We start from the raw sequence: 21,253 nt of genomic DNA, 5'->3' as shown, positions 1-21,253 counted from the left end.
ACACTCACCATGGGGGCCCCGCGGTGGCCAATGAGAGCAGGCTTGGGGCCCAGATCCTTTTTCTCCATGATGCAGGGAGAGGAGATGGTGAGAGGGGCCAGGTAGAGGGCAAAGACCACAGCGAAGAAGGTACAGAGGATGGTCACCTGGGAGGCTGCAGACATGGGCCATGAACACTGGGCTCCCTCTAGCCCCAACCAGAGCCCTTGAGTAAGGGTTTAGGGTGCAGGCTCAGAGGGACAGTCTTTTTGTGTGGCACATGTGCCCACTCTGATATGAGGTCGAGTCGGAATACAGTGCAAGGCTGATGGCATCTACAGGCCAGTCTCAGCCAGACCTCCACAATGAGGGATCCACCTCAGCCCCAAGCTTCCCAGGTAGAGTCTCTTGGAGGCAGCCCACCCAGGGAGTGATGGGAGGAGCAGGCCCTGCCCTGAGTACTCACAAGATCGTTCTGCACGGGCAAACTGTCCTGCCACGATCCAGGATAGTGCAGTGATGGCCACCAGGGCACCCATGTGCAGGAATGGAGCTGTGCCCTGTGTGTGTGGAAAGGTAAGAGGATCCTGGGTCTCTTAGTCATGCCCGTGCCCACTGACAACCCATTTTTACCCACAGAGCAGGCAACCCTGTCTTCATTCGCTAGCTGCAAACACTGGGAATCCGGGGGTCCTGGGTTGGAGCATCCTCTCCGCTTCAGTCCTACAGTGTGACCTGAGACCCCTCCTTATCCCACTGCAGAAACAGGAATGATTTTTTAAAAAAAAGATGTTGCTGCATGGGAGTTGAGGGTATAGCTCAGTTGGTTTGGCACTTGTCTAACATGCTCAAGGCTCTGGGTTTGGTTCCCAGCATAGCAACTGTCAATCAACCAATCAATATCCTTGTTTGACATGGATTTTTTAAAAAGATGCTGCCTGTTGCATTGGTCCTAGAGAAGTCATCCACCCCACTCACCTGCAAGGAGATGAGCAGTACCTCCCACTCGTCCTCCCACAGCTGAGCCACTGCTGACATAGCCACCACTGTGGAAGCCAGGATGATCACCAGCCCAATCTGGAAGAGGGAGGCATCAAACAGGAGGTCAGAACAGTAAGGGTGGGTGAAGGTAATCCCAAGAGATGGTCACAGTAGAAGTGGAGCAAGCTGGAAAGGTACAGGAAGCAGAGAAGGACAGGCAGAGAGTGAGGACAGCCAGAGGCAGAGGCAGAGGCACGAGGAGCAAGCAGACCTTGGAAGGAAGTGACATGGATAAAAGAGAGTGGAGAGAAGGCAAGAGGCTTCTGCTAAGAAGAGGCCCTCTCAGGCCTACCCATCCCTCTTGGCAACCTAGACGGAAGATCACATTCTCCAGCCTTGCCCAGGGCACAGGGCAGGGGCCAGGTATGTGACCACTCTTACATGGGGGCTGCACTCTGTCTCAGCAACAAGGCTTTTTTTTTTTTTTTCAATCTGGCTCTCCCTAGCATCTGGCTTCAAATGTATTCTGCAGAAACAGAGGAGTAGAGCCTTGACAGAGGGCAGGGCCACCTGAAGGAGACAGAGATCTCCAGGGACAGATGGCATCTGTAACTGCCAAATAAGCTTGGTTTTCTGCTACTCCCCCCACAAGTTGTGGTCTCACTGCCCACCTGCCCACCCCATAGCACCTGGCTTATCTCCATAAGGCCCACACTTCAACTGACCTCCACGCCCCCTCATTGTGAACCTCTCAGCTCCTCTCCCATGACATGCCTACTCTCTAAGTCATCCTCAACCTCCTCTTCTCCCACATGGCTTTTGCTATTGCCAGCAGCACTCTGAGACCCTCTGACCATGAAGCAAGGGCTAAAAGTGAGGGAAGAAATGGCAACCTGCCTGTCTTTGCTCCCTGCCAGGAAGGAAAGATGAATTCTCATCTGGGATTAAGTTTTCCTTTGGAATCCTATCATTCAGACCATCAGCCTGGAAATAAATCCCACCCTCTCCCTGCAAATTCCCTCTCCCCTTAAGAAACAGTACCAAGGCTGAGCCAGGGCTTTCACAGGCTGTAATGTGCCATGTGAAGATGAGGGCCAATAAGGGAATGCAGGTGCACTTCCGAGTCTACCTGAGCACTCCATGTAATGAGTGAGGCCTTTTGGGCTCCATTTTACCCTGTGCTTCTTCTCAGGGATCAGGCTTCTGTCCGGGGGGGTGGGGGGCGTTCAAGGAGTTCCTAACAATCCCCAAGAAGCTTGTCTTCTCACTACCCAGGCCTCCTCCTCCAGGCCATAGACCTGCCACCTTGCTGTCCTATGAGAACGGTATTGGGGTTTCTATCCTGAAGACTGCGAAGGCAGGGGAGGGATAGAGGTTGCAGTGGGATGCTCATTCAGTCATTCATTCACGTTACTCATTCAGTTAGTCTCCCTTGGGTGCTAGGGCCTGAGAGGAGTTGGAACCCAGACTTGCAGAGGTACAGTTGGTTGGCTTTTTGGTGGGGAGGGGTGTCTGACTTCTAGATCTGGGGATCCCATGGCAGATGGCTGGTCCAGAGTGACAAGTCATGCTTGAGTCTCATTTCTGGGTCACATGTGCTGCTCAAGGGGAGGGTAACATCTCCAGAGATTTCTCCCACCCCCTTGCTGGGACATGGGGCCAGTGAATGCCTACCTAGAAGGCTAAAAGTAAATGAGAAAATGTAAGTGGGGTGCTGAGCACCATGGATGCCACCAAGTGGTGTCATTTTCAGTTACAGCAACTGAACAGGTAATGATGAGGAAGGAATGAATAAGGTGAAAAGTGCCTGATGCATACAGTTAATGACATTATGATAAACAGTGCCCGCATACAGGAAACTCTCAACTGTGCCTTCTCTGAGAAGGTAGGAAGGTCAGAGGCTAAATGCCAGAAACCTAACAGATGGACTGGCTGTGCGAGAGAAGTCTGAGTTCACCTGGAGTGCTGATGAAGTACCCATGGCTGAGGCTGGATCCAGCCTGTGCTGGGGTAGGAGCACCAAACCTGCCCAGCCCAGCCCAGCCCAGCCATCAGGGCATACGGAGTCCGGTGCTTCTCTCTGGGTCTCCATCTGGGTTGCTGACAAAACCCTCCTCCACATGCAGGTCCTGGGCCACCACTGCTGACTCTGTGGTAGAGTAGTCAGGGGACCACATCCTCAGAGCAGTGTGATGTGTTTGGGGGTGCAACAGGACAGCCAAGGGGGTGTGGGTATGGGAGCTGTGACTGGCACCTTTCAGAAGTGACATCTGAGCAACTTTCGGATTGGGGGTTGACAGAAGGAATATTTCAGGGAGGAGCCTCCTTTTTACCTAAAACCCTTCCGAATACTTCAACCTTCTCCTTACTTCCTATGTCTCTGCACTTATCCTGGAGGTCACCTGGGAGAGGTTTCTAGGAGACAGAAGCCTGGGTGGACTGAGAAAGAGGAGAATGAATGGTCCCAGGATCCACTCACAACACCAAGCATGTGTGTGTGGCTCCTTCCCTGCCCAGACCTGAGCCCTCAGTCTTCTCCTCAGGACTCAGGGGGACCACGACCTCAAAATACAAGTTCTGACTGGTGGCTCATGCCTGTAATTGTAGCTACTCAGGAGGTTAAGACCTGAAGATCATGGTTCAAAAGCCAGCCTGGGCAGAAAAGTATGTAAAATTCTTATCGCCAATTAATCACTAAAAAGCTGGAAACAGAGATATAGCTGAAGTAGTAGAGTGCTAGCCTTGAGCAAAAAAACTCAAGGACAGTGCATAGGCCCTGAGTTCAAGCCCCAGGACCAGGATAAAGCAATGATCAAAGTCATTTCCATCAGACTAGAGGGGAAAGGGTGGAGACAGCTGGGAATGTTGGGAGCCATCTAAAGAGAGCCAAGATCACACTATGCCTCAAAATAACTCCCAAGGAGATAAAGAATTTAAATGTCAAAAAAAGTGAAAAAAATAATTACTAAGCGATACCACAGAAAAATTCTGTATAATTTTGGAATGGGAAAGACCTTTCCAAGCCTGACACAAAACTAGGGGCCAGACAAAAAAGAGATGACAGGCTCAAATCCTCAAGAATTAAAATAAAAAAATCCCTATGACACAAATCCTTATGGCACAATAAGCAAAGTCAAAAGGTAAATGACAAACTAGGAAACATCTGCTGTTCACCAGGCAATGGACTGATTTCCCAAATCTATTAAGAGTTCCTGCAAATTAATAAACAGAAAGCGAATCCCATGACAAAAAAAGGCAAGGGATAGGAAGAGACAGCTCAAAAATGCCAGTGACTCAGGACTGTGGACGACAGATAGCAACTCAACATAAAGGAAATGCAGGCAGAAAGCACAGTGTGGTACCACTTTCCACACATTAGATTGGCAAAAGCCAAGAAATAAGCCTGAAAATACCCTGTGGGCAAATTTTAAAATTAATTAATGTTTGTGTGCAGGTAATTGGGGCTTGAACTCAGGGCTTGGTGCTTTCCATTAGCTTTTTCATTCAAGGCTGGTACTGTACCACTTACGCCATACCTCTACTTCAAGCTTTTTGTTGGCTAATTGGAGATGGTGTTTCTCGAACTTGTCTACCTGGGCTAGCTTTAAACCTCGATCCTCAGAGCTCAGCTCCTGAGTAGCTTGGATTGCCGACATAAGCCACCAGCACCAGGCTCTGGCAAGGACTTCTTTTTTGTCAGTTCTGGGGCCTGAACTCTGGGCCTGGGCGCTGTCCCTCAGCTCTTCAGCTTAAGGCTAGCCACTTGAGCTACAGTGCCACTTCCGGCTTTTTCTGCCTATGTGGTGCTGAGGCCTCATGCACACAAGGCAAGCACTCTACCACTGAGCCACCTTCCCAGTCTGGCAAGGACTTTTTATAGGCATAACCATACATTGTCCAGGGAGCATGTATTGTTAGCACTTGGCAGGGAAGGCATTATAAAAGTAAACGGAGGCAGGAAAGTTCATGAGGCTATTACCTCCAATTAATCATCAAAACACCAGAAGTGGCACTGTGACTCAAAGTGGCAGAGTGCTAGCCTTGAATGAAAAAGCTCAGGGACAGAGCCCATGCCCTCAGTTCAAGCCGCACAAATGACAAAAAAAAAAAAAAAGTAAACTCAGGAATTCTCTTCTGGGTCACTGCCAGACTGCCTTGCCCAAGGACAGAAAGGTTTTTTGGGGGGCCACTAGCAGAGGACTGGCTAAACACTTATGGAATTAGAAAATATACAGGTCACGAACAAAGCCAAGGGACAGACACTGGGGAAAAGTGCTCTTAATATACTCAAGAAAAGAGCTCCACACAGTTGGTGAAGGGGAAAGACAGAAAATCCAGTGAACTATGTATGTCTGAAAAATAAAAAAGGAAATGTATATTTGGATATGCTTAAGTTGTCTCTGGAAAGGGCTGGGCATGGTGGCTCAGTTCCAGAAATGCAAAACCTCTGAAAGTAAAGACAGGAGGATTGCAGTCTGAGGACAGCTTGGGCAATGTTAGCACAAGAATCTGTCTGAAAACTAAAAGCAAAAAGGAATGGAAGTGTGGCTCAAGTGGTAGAGCATTTGTCTAGCAAGCTTGAGGACCCAGGTTCCTTCCCCAGTACCATCAGTGCCTCTAGAAAGATAGAACAATTATCATTATATACTCTAGTGTCTTAAGTTTTGAACCATGTTAACATATTGCCTGGTCAAAAATGAATTAAAATGAAACAAGCAAATAAACCAAAGGAATAAGTTTTCCTTAGGATATTGGAATCCAATCCCGGAATCTTGGAAGCAGAATGCATACATAGAATTTCCAGTTCCTGCTGAGAAGTCCTTCTCTCCTGGCATGGCTGTCCCAGAGATGGGTCAGCTCTGCCCAAGAAGTCTTTTCTCTTGCTTAGATCTCATGGGAGGGCCAGGGGAACAGGAAGGCTGGCCTCCTTCCCCCTAGGAGTAAATACTGGTGAGGAAGACAGGATCTAACTGCTGGCATTGATCCACCACCTCCGGCTGGCTCAGTGGCTTCTAACAGCCTCTCTCTAGGATCAAACAGGTGTACCCTGACCTACTGAGATGCAGGCATGACTTCAGGAGGTGACCACAGCATGTGCCAGCCCATCATCTGTGCCAGCTGGTGCAGTCCTTTCAAGTGTCAGTTTTGCATCTGGGAAAAGAAAATGGCTCACAGGGGAGACCATAGAAGCCTAGGATACTGTGATCAGTGGGAGCAAGGTGGATGGGAGCAGGAGTTACGTGTTGCTCTTCACCCCTGCAACACTTCAGTCACTTGGGTCAGGCCTAGCTCCCAACTCTGTGAATAACTGAACTGCTTCCATGATTCCTGGCTTCTTACTCACCATGTCCAACCAAGCTCACCCTGTCCCTCTTCTTCCTGTTCTATTTCCCTTCTTAGTTGGAAGTGAGGCCCTTGCCTTGGAGTCACTCTTGATCTATCTTTGGGTGTTTCTGGACACTTCTGCCCTTCCTAGTGCCCACTGTGAGTAGGCTCTGGGAGAAGAGATGACCCAGCTCTCCTTCCATAGCCCAGTGCTCCTGGGGCTCTGTCTCCATCAACCTTGTACCTTGCTGTACCCTGTTCCAGGAGAACCAGCATTAGATACTTACACTCAGCACCAAGTGTGTAAGACATGATGGTGAGTCTCTGGTCTCAAATATAAAGCCTGCCTGTGTTGGGCCCAGCCCTGAGTGGGACACTGGGGACAGCACAGTGGTCAATGGCAACCTAGCCCGTAAGGAACATCAAGATGGACTGGGTTGGGAAGGAGGAACCCAATGGACATCAGATAGCACAGATGCCTGGAGATATAGCAAGGCAGATCACAGGGGCTAGGTAGAAGCCCCTACCCATGAAACAAAGTTGCCTACATAAGTGAGGAGTAACACCCAAGGGGCCAGAAGAATGAGTGATCAAGGGCAAAAGCAAAGGGCTAAAAGCAGAGAAAGACCTGGGGCTAAAGATGTCTGAGTCAACAGATGCTGAGGAGCCAGGAGACATTGGCAAGGCCAGATCAGGACCATGGGAGGATCTAGGTCATCCTGGGAGCCATGGGAATTGGAGAGAAGGCTTTAAGAAAACAACAGTGCAGATAAGAGTCCACTGAAGAACAGAGAGAAAATCAAGGGATAAAGCAGAGCCAGCCAACAGCCAGGGCTCCAATGGAAGCTGGGATTCATGCTGGTGAAACACATAGCTCCAAGACTAGAACCTCCAACCCCACTCACACCAGGAGACAATAGGCATGTCACTCAACCTCTCTGTACCTCAGTACTCCCACCTGCAAGTGTGTTGGTGACTGGGCCTACATCACAAGGCTATGATGAGGGTTGAGTGAATGCAGGCCGGCCTACAAAGACAGGGTCTGGCACACATCTAGTGTGCTCAGTGTGAGCTACTAGCACAGTTGATAGCCTGGATAAAAAGGAAGGATGCCTTGCGCAGGGTCTTCCTCTGCCTCCTCGTTTCCCAGCTCCTCCCCAGCTCCAGCTGAGCATCCTTCTTACCTTGTGCAGCCAGTGGAGGTTCATCTGCTGTCCCACAGCAATGTGACATAGTGCCAGGACCTGAGGAGGGCCAGAGGGGCAGTCAGGTTGTGGAATGGTGAGACCATGCCAGCTCCCAAGATACCACCCTGATCCATACTCCTGCCCTCAGCCTGCCCCAGGGCAGGCAGCAAGATTGCCATGTCCTGTCCAGCCAGCAGAGGCATGGCTTGGCTTCCTTTGAGATTAGTCTAGGCTCTTCCCCTGGGGTTTGTCACTTAAGAGGTCACTGAGTCCTAGTGCACTTGGATTGTCCAACTTAATTCATGCAAGGTTTGGGAGTTTCAAGCCCTAGGATTCTGAAAAAGAATTGTCTGCAAGAAGCCCCCAGTCCAGAACGGCCTGAATATCAGTGAATAGAACAGAGGTACTGGGAAGCCCCAAAGCCCAGTTTCTGGAAGAGGATATCTGCTCTAAAAGCCAGGATGGTTTTACTGGGCTGGGAGGGAGGCTTCTTGGAGAGGCGGTTCAGAGACTGGCAAATTAGGATCTTCCACCTTGAAAGCCCCAGGACTCAGGCCCGAGCAGCAGCTGGAGGGGTTCTGGGCAGAACCAGCTTCAACATATAGACCAGTACAAGGCCCTCCATCAGTCAGGCACAGGCCAAGGCTTCCTTCCCTGGGGAACAGGTCTACCCTTCCACGCACCCCACCCCACCCCCATACCAGAAGGCCTGCAATATACGTGAAGGCAGCAGATGTGGTCACGAGGATGGGCACAGACCAGTCACTCCAGTAACCCATGCGATTGTAGAGGTACCTGTGGGGGTAAAGGGACAAGGGTCAGACCTCCACTGGGCCTCTGCCTGGCCCAGGAGATTATCAGCTGGGCAGACCATAGGCTGGGCTTGGCAAGCAGGCCTTGCCCATCCTATAATAGCACCCAGTATTCCTCTCATCATCAGCCATGCCTGCTTCTGGGGGACACTAGGAGACCAAGAAGCATGAAGAAGAAAAGAACAATTCACCAAGATTCTACTGTCACAAAGTAACCATTACCAAGACTGCTGGGCTTCCTTCCCATGGCCCCTGGGCCTATTCTGGATGTTTGTATAAACTGCAAAGCCAGGAGAGCTATCAGTACAGCTTCCTGGGAGGCATCCACGCGGGGCTCCAAACCATTCAGCCTCCTGCTGGAAAAGGCATCAGGCTTCACAGATTCAATGCCCTTGGTTGTGACATGCCTCAATTTAATGTTCAAATGTGAAAAGTGTGGGATCTTGGAATTGACCTGATCTTTTTTGGAGGGGAGGTGGGGCTAGTACTGAGGTTTAAACTCAGGGTCTCCAGTTCTTGTTTGCCTTTTTTCAGAGCTAGTACTCTATCACTTGAGCCACACCTCCAAATCTGGGCTTTTTGTAGGAAATAAGAGTCTTGAAGACTTCTTTTTTGCCCATGTTGGCTCTTTTTTTCTTTTTGGTGGGGGTGGGAGGTGTCAGTCGTGGGTCTTGAATTCTGGGCCTGGGCACTATCCCTGAGCAGCTCAAGGCTAGCCACTTGAACCACAGTACCACTTCCAGTTTTCTGGTGGTTAACTGAAGATAAGTGTCTCATGGACATTCTTGCCCAAGCTGGCTTTGAACTATGATCCTCAGATCTCAGCCTCCTGAGTGGCTAGGATTACAGGCGTGAGCCACCAGCACCTGGCTAACACCTGACTTCTGAGCCTTCCTCTCCTCATTCTATCATGGGAGTAAGAATAAAAGCTGCAATTCCCAGGGTCTGCAGAGGACACAAGGAGGTGAGGCACGTTCTAGGCACCCCACTAACACTGCTTCACACAAACGTTTACTGGTGTCAGTAAAAATGCTGAGGAAATGGGAGATTTTTTTTAAAAATAGACACGAGGTCTTCTATTGAATTCATGTACCATATATAGCCAACTGCCTATTCATGGCACTTCATCGTTTCCAATGATTCACTATTATAAATTAACATAAAAGTGAAAAAATGTGTACATATCTTTTTGAAGTTCTGATACTTAGGATAGATTCGTATAAATAGCATTGCAGGGGCAAAGGGAGTGAACTTAAAGTTCCTGGTGGATCCAGCTTAGCTGTTCTCCACATCTATCCTCCTCTTCTAACTAAGAAAATGGAGGAGCCGAGGAGGCAGAAACTTTCTCCAGGGTCACTTGTGAATATGAGCCAATGCTAAGCCATTTCAGCCTGCTGCCAACCTGGGCTCTGGCAGAGGGCTGGGAGATGAACCCAGCAGAACCCCAGAGTCTGCCCCCTTTTCAGGGCCTCAGTCTCACAGACCAGGGGAAGACTGACCAGGGGAAGATCAATGAGTACACATCTTCTTGCAGAGTTGGGGAAACTGAGGCTTGAAGAGGGACAGGACTTGGTCTTGGTAGCTTCACCAGCCCTACTTGTCTTTCAAGTTCAGCCACCAGGGGCAGTAATTGCCCAGATACCCCTGTACCCTTCTTTGTCCTCTGGAATCTTGCTCACATTCTCTTAGTGCATGAACTGACTCCTGAGGCCCTCAAGATCATGAGGGCTGGATCAGACTCTCCTGAACTCTAGTAGTAGCCCTCCAAGAAAGAGGCAGCAGGTGAAGGAGCTGCAGGTCTCAGGTAAGCCACCTCCCCAACAGGACAGATGCTCACCCTCTGTGAGGTCTCCTGGGGATAGGAAGAGTGGGGTGACCTCATGAACCGTGAGTCACAGTTGGCCAGGCTCAAGTCCCCATCTCAGATCTGTTTGTATCTGGCCCTGTGATCTTTTTTTTTTTTTTTTTGTGGTCCGGTCGTGGGGCCTGAACTCTGGGCCTGGGTGCTGTCCCTCAGCTCTTCAGCTCAAGGCTAGCGCTCTACCACTTGAGCCACAGCACCACTTCCGGCTTTTTTTCTTTTTGCTTATGTGGTGCTGGGGAATCGAACCCAGGGCCTCAGGCATGCAAGGCAAGCCCTCTACCACTGAGCCACCTTCCCAGCCTGGCCCTGTGATCTTATAAAGGCTCTTTAACCAACTCAGACTGTCCTGTGTATGTGTCCTTGGTAGTGACTGGTTGGATGGCCATACATGAGCCCTGTCCTTTGGGCCTCTTTCCCATCTGTACATGGTTTTCACTGTGATCTTCCAGTTCAGCTGAACTGTCCTGTCTGCCACTGGGGCCAGCAAGGAAGGTCCCCATTTACTCACAATGGCACCTGCATTTTGGACACCGCAAAGATGAATAATTGATTTATAACATTTAATAAAGACCAGAGGCCACCTCTGGGAATTGGCTAGAGCTCTGATTCACCTTGTGTGGCTGTTGTGGGCCACGTCCTTTATTGTACAGTTAACTGCAGTAGGCAGGATACTCACAGAGCCCAGATCCATGTCCCATCAGAGGTGAGTCTGAGAGCCCTATGCACTTACTATCACACCCACCTTCCAGTAGTAAGCTCCACCTCCCAGAAAGCAGCCCTCACATCCAGAGGAGCTCTGAGCCCTTCCTGTCCATCAGGCCACCTTATCCTCAGAGCAGCCTTGGTGAAGTTGAGTTAACCCCTTGTACTGAAGAAGAAAATGCTGAGATGGTACCACAGGTTTGCTCTTGGTCATATGACTATATTTTTGTTTGTTCATTGGCTTTTTATTTTTTTATTTTTTATTTTTTGGGTCTGGTCGTGGGGCCTGAACTTTGGGCCTAGGCGCTGTCCCTCAGCTCTTCAGCTCAAGGCTAGCGCTCTACCACTTAAGCCACCGTGCCACTTCCAGCTTTTTTTCTTTTTGTTTATGTGGTGCTGAGGAATTGAACCCAGGGCCTCAGGCATGCAAGGCAAGCGCTCTACCACTGAGCCACCTTCCCAGCCCCTGTTCATTGGCTTTTTAAGGCTAGGTTTTGCTCTGTAGCCCAGACTGGCCTCAAACTCATAATCTTCCTGCCTTAGCTTCCCTACAGGTGTACATCCCTATACCAGCTTACCTAAAGTTCCACTACCAATTTTTTTTTGTGTATATATGTATGTGCCTGTCCTAGGGTTTGAACTCAAGGCCTATCCACTGACCCTGAGCTAAAGTCTAGCACTCTATCACTGGAGCCACAGCTCCACTTCAGGCTTTTCTGATAGTTAATTGGAGATAAGAGTCTTACAGACATTCTTGCCTAGGCTGGCTTTGAACTGTGATCCTGAGAGCTCAGCCTCTTGAGTAGGATTACAGGCATAAGCCACTGGTGCTCAGCTTCCACTATCAATTTGATAGGTAAATATGAGCCAATGGTGTCGTTATTGTTGCTACTGGCAGTACTGTACTGCCTGAAGCTGTTCAGGGCCTTGTGTTTTCATAGTCTGCCACTAGACCATTCCTTAGCCTACCACCTGACATTGTGATCAGCATTAACAGGGAGGGAGCAGACCTGGTTCCCAAGCCAAATTGTTCCCAACTGACTGTGTGACTTTAAGCCTGCTTCTAAATTTGCCAAGGAAGGGGTTCCCACTAGAAAGAACCTGGGGCCTCCTACTTTCTCTCATGTCCTTTATTTATTTAACAAAAGCCAGCCAGGAGGCAGAAACAAGAGACTTTCTCAGAGACTTTCCTGCCCAGGCTGGCTTCGAACCTAGATTCTCATATCTCAGCCTCCTGAGGCGTGAGCCTCCCTTCACATCTCTTTAGACCTGTCACGTAGGCTGTTACCCACACAAATTTGCCACCTCTAGGAAGCCTTCTCAAAGTTCCAGAGGGGATGACCTCAGGCTCTGGTCTCTCTCTTTACCTGCCCTGCTAGCCTGTGATGTCTAAAACCCTGCAAGTGGGCAGGACACACACTCAGGGTCACACAGGGCCTGAGGTTGTACAGAGCCCTGGGGACCACCCTGGGAGAGAGGCCCAAACTGGAGTCCCCAGGTCCCTACTCCACTCACCAGTTGAATTCGTCGTAGTCATTGTGGACTTCCCACCAGAAGTAAAGCCAGGTGAGTGTGAGGCCAAAGGTGAAGGTGAGCAGCAGGAACCAGAGGCGCTCCCACTGGAAGGCAGAGGAGGAGGATAGGAGTCAGTGGGGGCCCAGAGCTGTTCTTTGGGGTTCCTCCCTCCATGCCCCCACCCATCTCTCTTCCTCCCACTTTGTGGCCACATCTGCCAGGAAGCGTTAATGCACCTTTGGCACTGGTATGAAACTGAGGTTCAGAGAGGAGAGGTGATCTGTCCAACATCACAGAGCCCAAAGTCATAAACACAGCTGTGCTCTAACTGCAGCCTGAGGCCTTTCCAGTATGTGTTATCCCCCTGTTCTGATGATGGCCTCCCTGTGACTGGTGATGGTCCCCAGAAATAAAGGCCGTTGGCAGCAACCTGTAGCCTCTGAAGTCATATCCCTTACTTGCTCTGCCCTTATACATGTTCCTAAATAGGTTTTTCCCTACTTCTACTCCATGCTACTGGTAAAAACATTGAAGCCCTGAGAGGCCAAGTGATTTGCCCAAATCACATAGCAAGTTGGTGGGGGCCAGTGCCCTAACCTCTAGACTGGAACAAATGTACCTCTTCCATAGGCACTGGTACTTCAGGGCCACGTCAGGTTGTCCCTTTGTCTCCAGCCAGGATAAGGATAAGGGGACACCGAATCTGTCACCACAGCGTCCAGAGGCCATGGCTCAGAGGTCCACAGGTGTTTCCTTCTGCTGGAGCCCTCTGGTCTCCCCTCCCCCCTTTTATCCTTCTGTTCCTTATCTGGGAAGCACAACAAGCCCAGATATCCTGTTCTGGGACTGTGCTGCAGTCATCAGAGTCAATCAGCAGCCTTGAGGGGAGGCAGGGTGAGAACTCGGACTAGTCTCTGGGGGACAGAACTGTGGAAGTCTTATCTATCATGCTATGTGTGGACCCCTCATTTCCCAAACTTCATTAGCTAACTAGTTCCTTCATTCCCTTCAGGCTTGTTCCTCTAACATTGCCATTTCCTTTGGAGTCAGCTCCAAATATCACCTCTTCTGGGAAGCCCTTCTGTCTCGCCCCATACCATTGTGCCCCCTCTGTGCTCAACAGCATAGTGTTCCTCAGTCTTTACATCTGAACTCAGTACCCTGACCTGGGTACTGACCCTAACAGGGTCCCAAAAGGACTGGGACCGAGTCTGCCTTTACCCCATTAATTTTGGTGATTGAGAGAGAGAGGAGGAGGCTGCAGGAAAGGGAGAAAAATTTCCCTGGCTACTCAGAACACCTCCAGCCATTCTGCCTAGAGATAACTCAGTGAAGGGGTTAAATTCAGCATTTGGAACCAGACTGCCTGGGAACCTCACATTCCTATCCACTACTGACAAGCTGTGTAACTTCAGGCAGGTCACTTAGCCCCTCCGTGCTTGTGAAAAGAATACTGTCAAAGCACCTGCCTCATGTGATGTGAGATGTGAGAATTAAGTGATAGAGTACAACTCGAATGCTCAGAACAAGTGTGTGGCAAGCAGCCAGCATGGCTGCCTCCCTCTAGTGTGCCAGAGAGGCCATCAATCCTGAGGACTGGCTACTGAGCATACAGACATCCCTCCCGCCCTAGTGACTCAATCAAGTTGGTGACCCATGTTTGGGTGAGCAGCTGTCACCACTCATGGTCATGTGCAGAGCCAGGCTGCTTTGCTTAACCCACTGTATAAATAAACAGAGATGCAAAGATGACAGTCCTCCAAAACCAAATCTGGCCAGCAGGGTTGGCGGTGGGAATGGCTCCTCTGACAGAGGTCCTTTGTATCTGCTCCACCTGGACACAGCCTGGCACAGAACCCAGCACTGGGTATAGCAAGCACAGCACTGCTCAGGAATGAAGCAGCTCTGGTTAAGCACAGAACAAGCCTGGAGGAGCCAGACCCTAGAAGCCACTGGCAGATAGCTGAGGCTGTGAGAGAGCAAAGCAGGTTATACTTAGTCCTGCTTCCTGAAGCCAGGCTCTGGGGCTTGCCTGCACTGCCATGTCAGCACCAGTGTCTTCTCTCTATTCCACACCTTGGCTGGTCTAGAACCCTAAGTCCTTCTGAGACTCTCTAGTTGCCTGCCTTTCTCCCTCCCTCCCCTACCAGCCTCTCTCTGTCTCTGTCTCTCTCTTTTTTTCTCCCTCTCCCTTCTTCCCTTCCTTCCCTTGTTTATTTATCCTCAGGGCTAAAGCATTATCCCTGAACTTTTTTGCTCAAGGCTAGCACTCTACCACTTGAGCCACAGCTCCACTTCCAGGTTTTTGGTGCTTAATTGGAGGTAAAAGTCTCAGGGATTTTATTGTCTGGACTAGCTTTGGATTGTAATCCTCAGATCTCAGCCTCCTGAGTAACTAGGATTATAGCATGAGCCACTGGAGCCTGGAGCTTCAAATTCTTATTTGTGCCTAACAGCTCCCATTTCCTGTAGACTCTAGCAGTCAGGTCCCAGTCTAGATTTCATATCTGGGTCTCCCACTCAATGGGCCATGTGCCCTAGAATCATTCCTTTGCAGACCCCAAGCCCGGTTCAATCTCGTCCTCAATGCACTGAATTTCCAGCAGGTTCCAACAGGTCATCAAACCCACTACTGGCAGACCCTCCTCGCTGCAGGGGCACCTCCTCCTGTGTCATTAAGCTCTGTCTTCCCAGAGCTCCTACCACCTGTGCACCCCCTCAATTCTAGCACAGGGCCTGTGGGTGTACAACTGTCTCTGGGTGTGCGTCTCCTTGCTATACATTAAGAGCTGGATGGCTTTATAGTCCCAGGAGGCAGAGGAACTCAAGAAAGATTTGATAAGGGACTGGTAGGTGAAGAAGCACCTTTCTCTTACTGTGGGATTGAGAATGGCCACCCAGGAGAGGTTTCACTGGGCATCCCCCCTCACAGAGGAGTGCTTAGCCGGTGGGGGCAGGTGGAGCCTGTCCCAGGCAAGTAGCCTGGAGGCCAAGAGGGAAGAGCAGTTGCTACAGGTGCTCAAAGGCATACTGGGGCAAGATGTAATTAAGACCTAAGATAATGCTGACAGGTAACCAGAAAGACCTGTGGCTGTAGTGTCACAGGTGTCGGTATCTATGGCAATCAGGGATCCTACATTCCATAGTCCACTGTCCTCACTTGGCCAGATCCTTACAACGAGGCATAGGACAGGGTAAAAATGAAGAACTGCACCCTGGGAACTGGCCAAATGGACAGGTTGGAGCTAGTGGGTGCATGAGGAACCCAGGAATGGCAGGGAAGGGACAGAGCCTAAACAACAAGGAGCTAGGAATCACCACTTCAAAACTGGGGTAAGCCTGGGGCTGAGGAACCTTGAGATTCAAGTCCGTTAGAGGCCACTAGGGCCTGGCAGGCTGCTGATGGTTATGAATTAGGGAAGGGAGGGAAGCAGTGGGTTCAAGCCAAGAACAATGGAAGGAAAAGATGAATGGCAGGGGCTGGAAGGGAGGAGGGGGAGGGGAAGTCAGAGAGCTGGAGGAAGTGGCCTGCGGGGCAGCTCCACTTAGAAAGATGATTTTTGAAATAGTACTAATGGCCTTTGGCAGGGTACATTACAGACGAAGAACAAAAACAACCACCCCTGTGCCTGCTCTGCCTATTAACAAGCCAGTCTGGCCCTACATCCAGATGTGCATCAGAGTCACTACTGCCATACCAGAGACAATGGTTCTGCAGCCTTCCCTGTGTCTGTCACTCTGCACAACACCAGGGAGTCATTATGTAGGGGTATCTACCAGCATTCCCGGTGTTTTAAAGGACATTATACACTTAGTGGGCTCTGTAGCACACTAAGATACATCACGGTCACCACAAATGTTCAGATATGTGACGACTATTATCTGGTAATCAGCAGTCAAGTGACAGAAAAGATGCTGTTTGCTTATTTTATTTATTTTGTCCTAGTACTAGGGCTTGAACTCAGAGTCTGGGCACTGACCCTTAGCTTTTTCACTCAAGGCTGGTGCTCTACCATTTGAGCCACAGCTCTACTTCCAGCTATTTGGTGGTTAATTGGAGATAAGAGTGTCAGGGAACCAGGCACCAGTGGCTCATGCATGTAATCCAACTACTCAGGAGGCTGAGATCTGGGGATCACGGTTCAAAGCCAGCCTGGACAGGAAAGTCCATGAGACTCTTATCTCCAATTAACCATCAGAAAACCGGAAGTGGTGCTAGTGGTAGAGTGCTTGCCTTGTGCTGAAGAGCTCAGGAACAGTACCCAGGCCCAGAGTTCAAGCCCCACAACTGACAAAAAAAAAAAAAAAGTCTCAGGGATTTTCCTAACTGTGCTGGCTTCAAACTACCATACTCAGAGCTCAGCTTCCTGAGTAGCTAGGATTACAGGTATAAGACACCAGTGCCCAGCTTGCTTATTTCACAAAAGCAAAATGTAGGGGAAGTGGACATCAGAGAGTCATCAAGCAGAGGAGTGGGGAAGCCAGGAATCCTGAGCAGAGATGGCTCTGAATTGCTCCCCTCAAACTTGTCTTTGTTCTCTGGGACCTTGTACAGCCAGCCCAGGCCCATCTTGAATCCACCTATTTGTCATTTGGGGAACTGCCCCAGTCCTAATCTCTTGTTCCTCCAAGAAGCCTCTGTATCTCTCCAGCCTCCAAAGACCTCTCACCCCTGAGCAACCTGCACTGATTCTTGGTATCCAGAAACTTGGCTCTCAACCACACCCTCAGCCATAGAGACAGAAAGGGCAAGGTTTCTAATGGCTGACTGCCACTCAGGAAACTTATTTACCTTCTCAGCCTTGGGTTCCTACCTTGGAGAGATTAATCAAATGAGCAGATACACTTCCAGTGGCACACAGCAGGTACTTAATAAGGGAGAGTTCACTGGGCTATGATCTTCAGGGAAGGGATGCTCTGAGGTTATCCACGGATCCCCTGGGCCCAAATGATGCTGTGGCACAAGGTAGCACCGAGATATGGTATGAGGAAGGGATAGGTGTGAGTCTGTGTGGCACAGGGACACTTCAGGACCAAGATCATCATTGAAGCCCCAGACTTATCCTCAGGCTCACACTCAGAGCCTATCCCATGCAATTCTAGTTCATGCAAACCTCCTTCCTTCATAGCCCCGGCAGCCACCAAGGAGCAGGGCAGAGGCTGCACAGAGCTGGGCTGAGGAAGCAGCCCCTTCTTTCATGTGCCTGGCAGTTCTTGAGCTCAGCCAGCAGCAGCAGGCTGCATAAGGCTGGTTTGGAGAGGATCCTGGCTGTGGCTAGATAGGATGCTACTTCCTTGCTCCCAAAGGATAGAGGCTGAGGGCTGGCACTTATGATGGAGGATCCCAGAGGCCCCAGCCCCAGAGTCTGTGGGCGTTCAGCTGTGCAACCTCTGCTTCAGCTACTGCCATTCTTGCCCTAGTCTTTCATCCTAATCTGACCCACAGAGGACCAATTTCACTGAGTGCTGCTGTTCCATCTCCCGTTTCCTGCTGACAGCCACATCCTCTCCTCGCCCTCCATGCCTCTGCCTTGTCCCTCCCCCTCCAGAGCCCTCTGCACTCAAGAAGAACATGCATACACAAAGGGCTTATTAGCAGCTGGGCTCAGACAGTCCCAGAGCAAGACTACAGTCCAAACCCCAACCCGACAGGAAGTGTGGGCACCACGCTGGGGTGAGACAGTCCTGCTACTTCTGGCCGCCACTCACCACCTGGCTCCTCTTTAGCCTCTGGATACTCACGGCTGCCAGCCACTGATGGCGACCTGCAGGGTGTGGAGCATGTGCTCCAGCTCCCCCAAGAGAACTTGGAGTCTGAACTCTGTGGTCTGCTCAGGGCCTGGCAGGAGTTGCCTAACAACATCAGAGACAGAATCACAGACACTAGAATGAGAGCTGTTCCACTTAGCTCCTGTCTCCTGCCTGTCCCCCAGGCCAGACGCTGCCTCCCTCTGCAGACCTGGGGAAAGCCAGGAGCCCAGCCCCCTCTGGCTTCAGGATATCCAGAAAGGACCTCTTGAAGGGTGGCCTGGTCCTCTTTATTCAGAACTCAAGACCCCAAGCCTGACAGGGGAAGGAGGGTTTGAATCCCAGGTGGAACTGCTGAATGACCTCCAGGAAGACACCATCCTCTCTGAGCCCCATCTTCCAGCTCTTGAAATGGGAGCAGTGGTTTGGCATGCTGCACAGAGCACTGGAGAGATCACTCACAGGCACAGTGTGTGGCACTGGCCAGGCAGAAAGCCGTTTCCTTCCTTCTGCTCCCAAAAGAGCTGAAATCTTCCCCACAGCTGCTTTTTCAAATACTGCACATAACAAAGCTAGCCAAAAAGGCAAGCAATACGGGGGTCAAAGGGCCAGGGAGGGGGGGCCGTAATACAGAGCTAAGCTTTAATTCAGGCCCTTCTACCCACTGACTGTATGGCTGTGGGCCAGGCACTCAGCGCTTCAAACCTTAGCTTCCTCCACTGTTCATAGGGATGACATCATCACCACCTCACAGGAGGGCTGCCAGGCCCCAACGCGATTACAGATGTTAAGCTGTAAGTCGCCAGATCCACCATTGGTCCTATAATTATCATTTGCGTCTGACAGCCCTTTAATTATGTGAAGACAGTGATCAAGTCTTCTCCCTCCCCCTGCTCTGTACCAAGTCCTTCTCTGATTGCTGAGGACAGCAAGCCTGATCACCTGCCCCCCAGTCCAGGGTGGGTGCCAGGGGCCACCAGACACAAGAGGCCAGGCCTGGCTCTGCAGGCTGTGGCCCCAGAAGCTGAAACTGGGGGTGGGGGTGGGGCTGGGAAAAGGATCTTGGCACTCAGCTTCTCAATCCCCCTCACAGGCTGCAGCCTGAGCTGCAGAAGACAGAGCCCTGTGTGAGTTCTTCATAGCACAATGAGGTGTGGTACTCTATCTCTTCCTCCCCATAGTTAGGCAAAACAAGTGATAGAATCTGAGAAGCCTGAGGCCCAGACAGGGGAAGAGACTGACCCAACAGCACAAAAGGCAAACATAATGAATGCAGCCAGAATTCACACTCAGGTCTGGGTGACTTTAAGGCTCCCAACTGTCTCAAAGCAACAAGGACATGTAATTATCCTTGTCTGGTCACAGAGGAAACAGGATCGGTGGGTTAGGGTCTTGTACGGGTTCACCCTGCAAATCACAGGTGGTACTAGTGGGGGACCCTGGAATTTCAGAGTAAGACAAGATTTCAGAGGATTTCATCATCTGGTCTTCTCTAAAAATCAATGCAGAAACTGAGCTCTAAAGGAGGCGAATGCCTGGAAAACATGGACATTCACTGAATAGTCTATCAGTCAACCAGTGCAGAACAATGAAGAGCTCCGCAGATGGTCACTTGGAATCCCCACTCGGGGATAGATGCAAGTGGATCCCTACCTCTTACCCCACACTAAGTCAGATTCCAGCATTGCCCTGCCACTCCTGGCTCCTGTTCTCGTCAGTCCTTCCACACACATGTGCCCTGTGCTTTTCGGGCCTCCTCTGCTGGGCCTGGCTACTTGCAGATCATCCTGAGCAACTCACAACAGTGACTGTACAGTAAAGATGTAAGTCCATTTCTGGGGATGAGTGGAGTGGGGCAAACAAAGGATGCTTAGAAGTATGGAGGCCAGAGTCTTTCAACACCACCTGATGTGGGAGCAGGGATGGTATGCAGGACTTCCTGGAAGAGGAGATATACCTAAAATACAGCTGGAAGCAGAGTGCTTGCTGGGTTTATAAGGCTGGGGAGCCTTCATCCAGGCAGGGAGAGGGCTAAAGATACAAAGCCACAGAGAAGGACAGATTTTGCTTGAGGAACTAGTTTATTATGGTCTTACAAAAACTCTCTCTACATAAAGTAATAACCTTTATATAGCTAGTATTTTTCTTAATCATTTAACTTGATTTTGTTGATCATGCTTTTCATATAAAGATTTAAATTTTCAGCTGCTCTCAGGGGCTTAGTCCTATAATCCCAGCTACTCATTAGCAGAAATCAGGAGGTCAATGTTTCAAGCAAAAAGTTCTTGAGAACCCCATCTCAACCAATAGTGAGACATGGTAGCACATGCTATTCATCCCAGCTATGGAGTAAGCGGGGATGGAGGGTCACAGTGCCAAGCCAGCCTGAGCATAAAACTTTAAGAGAACCTGTTTCAATAGGAAAAACTGTGCCTAGTATTAGGCACCTGTCATCCCAATTTTGGCAGGAAGCATACATAGAAGGATCATGGTCTGAGTGAAAAGCAGGATCCTATCTTAAAAATGACCAGAGCAAGGGCTGGGAAAGTGGCTCGGTGGTAGAGTGTCTGCTTCACATGCATGAGGCTTTGGGTTCGATTCCTCAGCATCATAAAAGCAGAAAAAGCCAGAAGGGGTGCTGTGGCTCAAGTGGCAGAGCACTAGCCTTGAGCTGAAGAGCAGGCCCACAGTTCAGGACCCATAACAGACCAAAAAAAAAAAAAGACCAGAGCAAAGAAGTGCTGCAGGCTGAAGTGACAGAACACTTTCCTGGCAAGCTTGGAACTCAGAGTCAAACAGTACCACCAAAGTGGGGAGGAGAATTCATTCTTTTTTTTTTTTTTGGTTTGGTCGTGGGGCCTGAACTCTGGGCCTGGGCACTGTCCCTCAGCTCTTCAGCTCAAGGCTAGTGCTCTACCACTTGAGCCACAGCGCCACTTCCAGCTTTTTTTTTTTTTTCTGCTTATATGGTGCTGAGGAATCAAACCCAGGGCCTCATGCACGCAAGGCAAGCGCTCTACCACTGAGCCACCTTCCCAGCCTGGAGAATTCATTCTTATGTCAGGGCTAGTCATTTTTTCCTTCATTGGTTTTGCCTTTGGTGTTGTGTTATGGTGGCCTAGATAAGACACTTGGTCATA

General features: G+C 50.1%; 1 protein-coding gene across 2 annotated transcripts in view; it reads right to left on the bottom strand.

Moving 5' to 3' along the window:
- Window positions 1-21,253, bottom strand: part of Gdpd5 (glycerophosphodiester phosphodiesterase domain containing 5) — an 84,881-nt gene that overhangs the window by 13,132 nt on the left and 50,496 nt on the right. For both annotated transcript variants that reach the window (XM_042690100.1, XM_042690101.1), the window contains exons 3-8: window positions 12,366-12,469; window positions 8,174-8,267; window positions 7,470-7,529; window positions 958-1,056; window positions 446-539; window positions 9-154 (exon numbers count right to left, since the gene is read on the bottom strand). In XM_042690100.1, the coding sequence (XP_042546034.1) occupies window positions 9-154; window positions 446-539; window positions 958-1,056; window positions 7,470-7,529; window positions 8,174-8,267; window positions 12,366-12,469 (597 nt within the window). The remainder of the gene's footprint in view (window positions 1-8; window positions 155-445; window positions 540-957; window positions 1,057-7,469; window positions 7,530-8,173; window positions 8,268-12,365; window positions 12,470-21,253) is intronic.

Source organism: Dipodomys spectabilis, unplaced genomic scaffold, assembly GCF_019054845.1.
Source record: "Dipodomys spectabilis isolate Male_0828 unplaced genomic scaffold, ASM1905484v1 ptg000003l, whole genome shotgun sequence".
In the NCBI taxonomy this organism is placed as follows: domain Eukaryota; kingdom Metazoa; phylum Chordata; class Mammalia; order Rodentia; family Heteromyidae; genus Dipodomys; species Dipodomys spectabilis.
The sequence above is the reverse complement of the archived record's forward strand: the minus strand, read 5'-3'. Positions and strand labels throughout refer to the sequence as shown.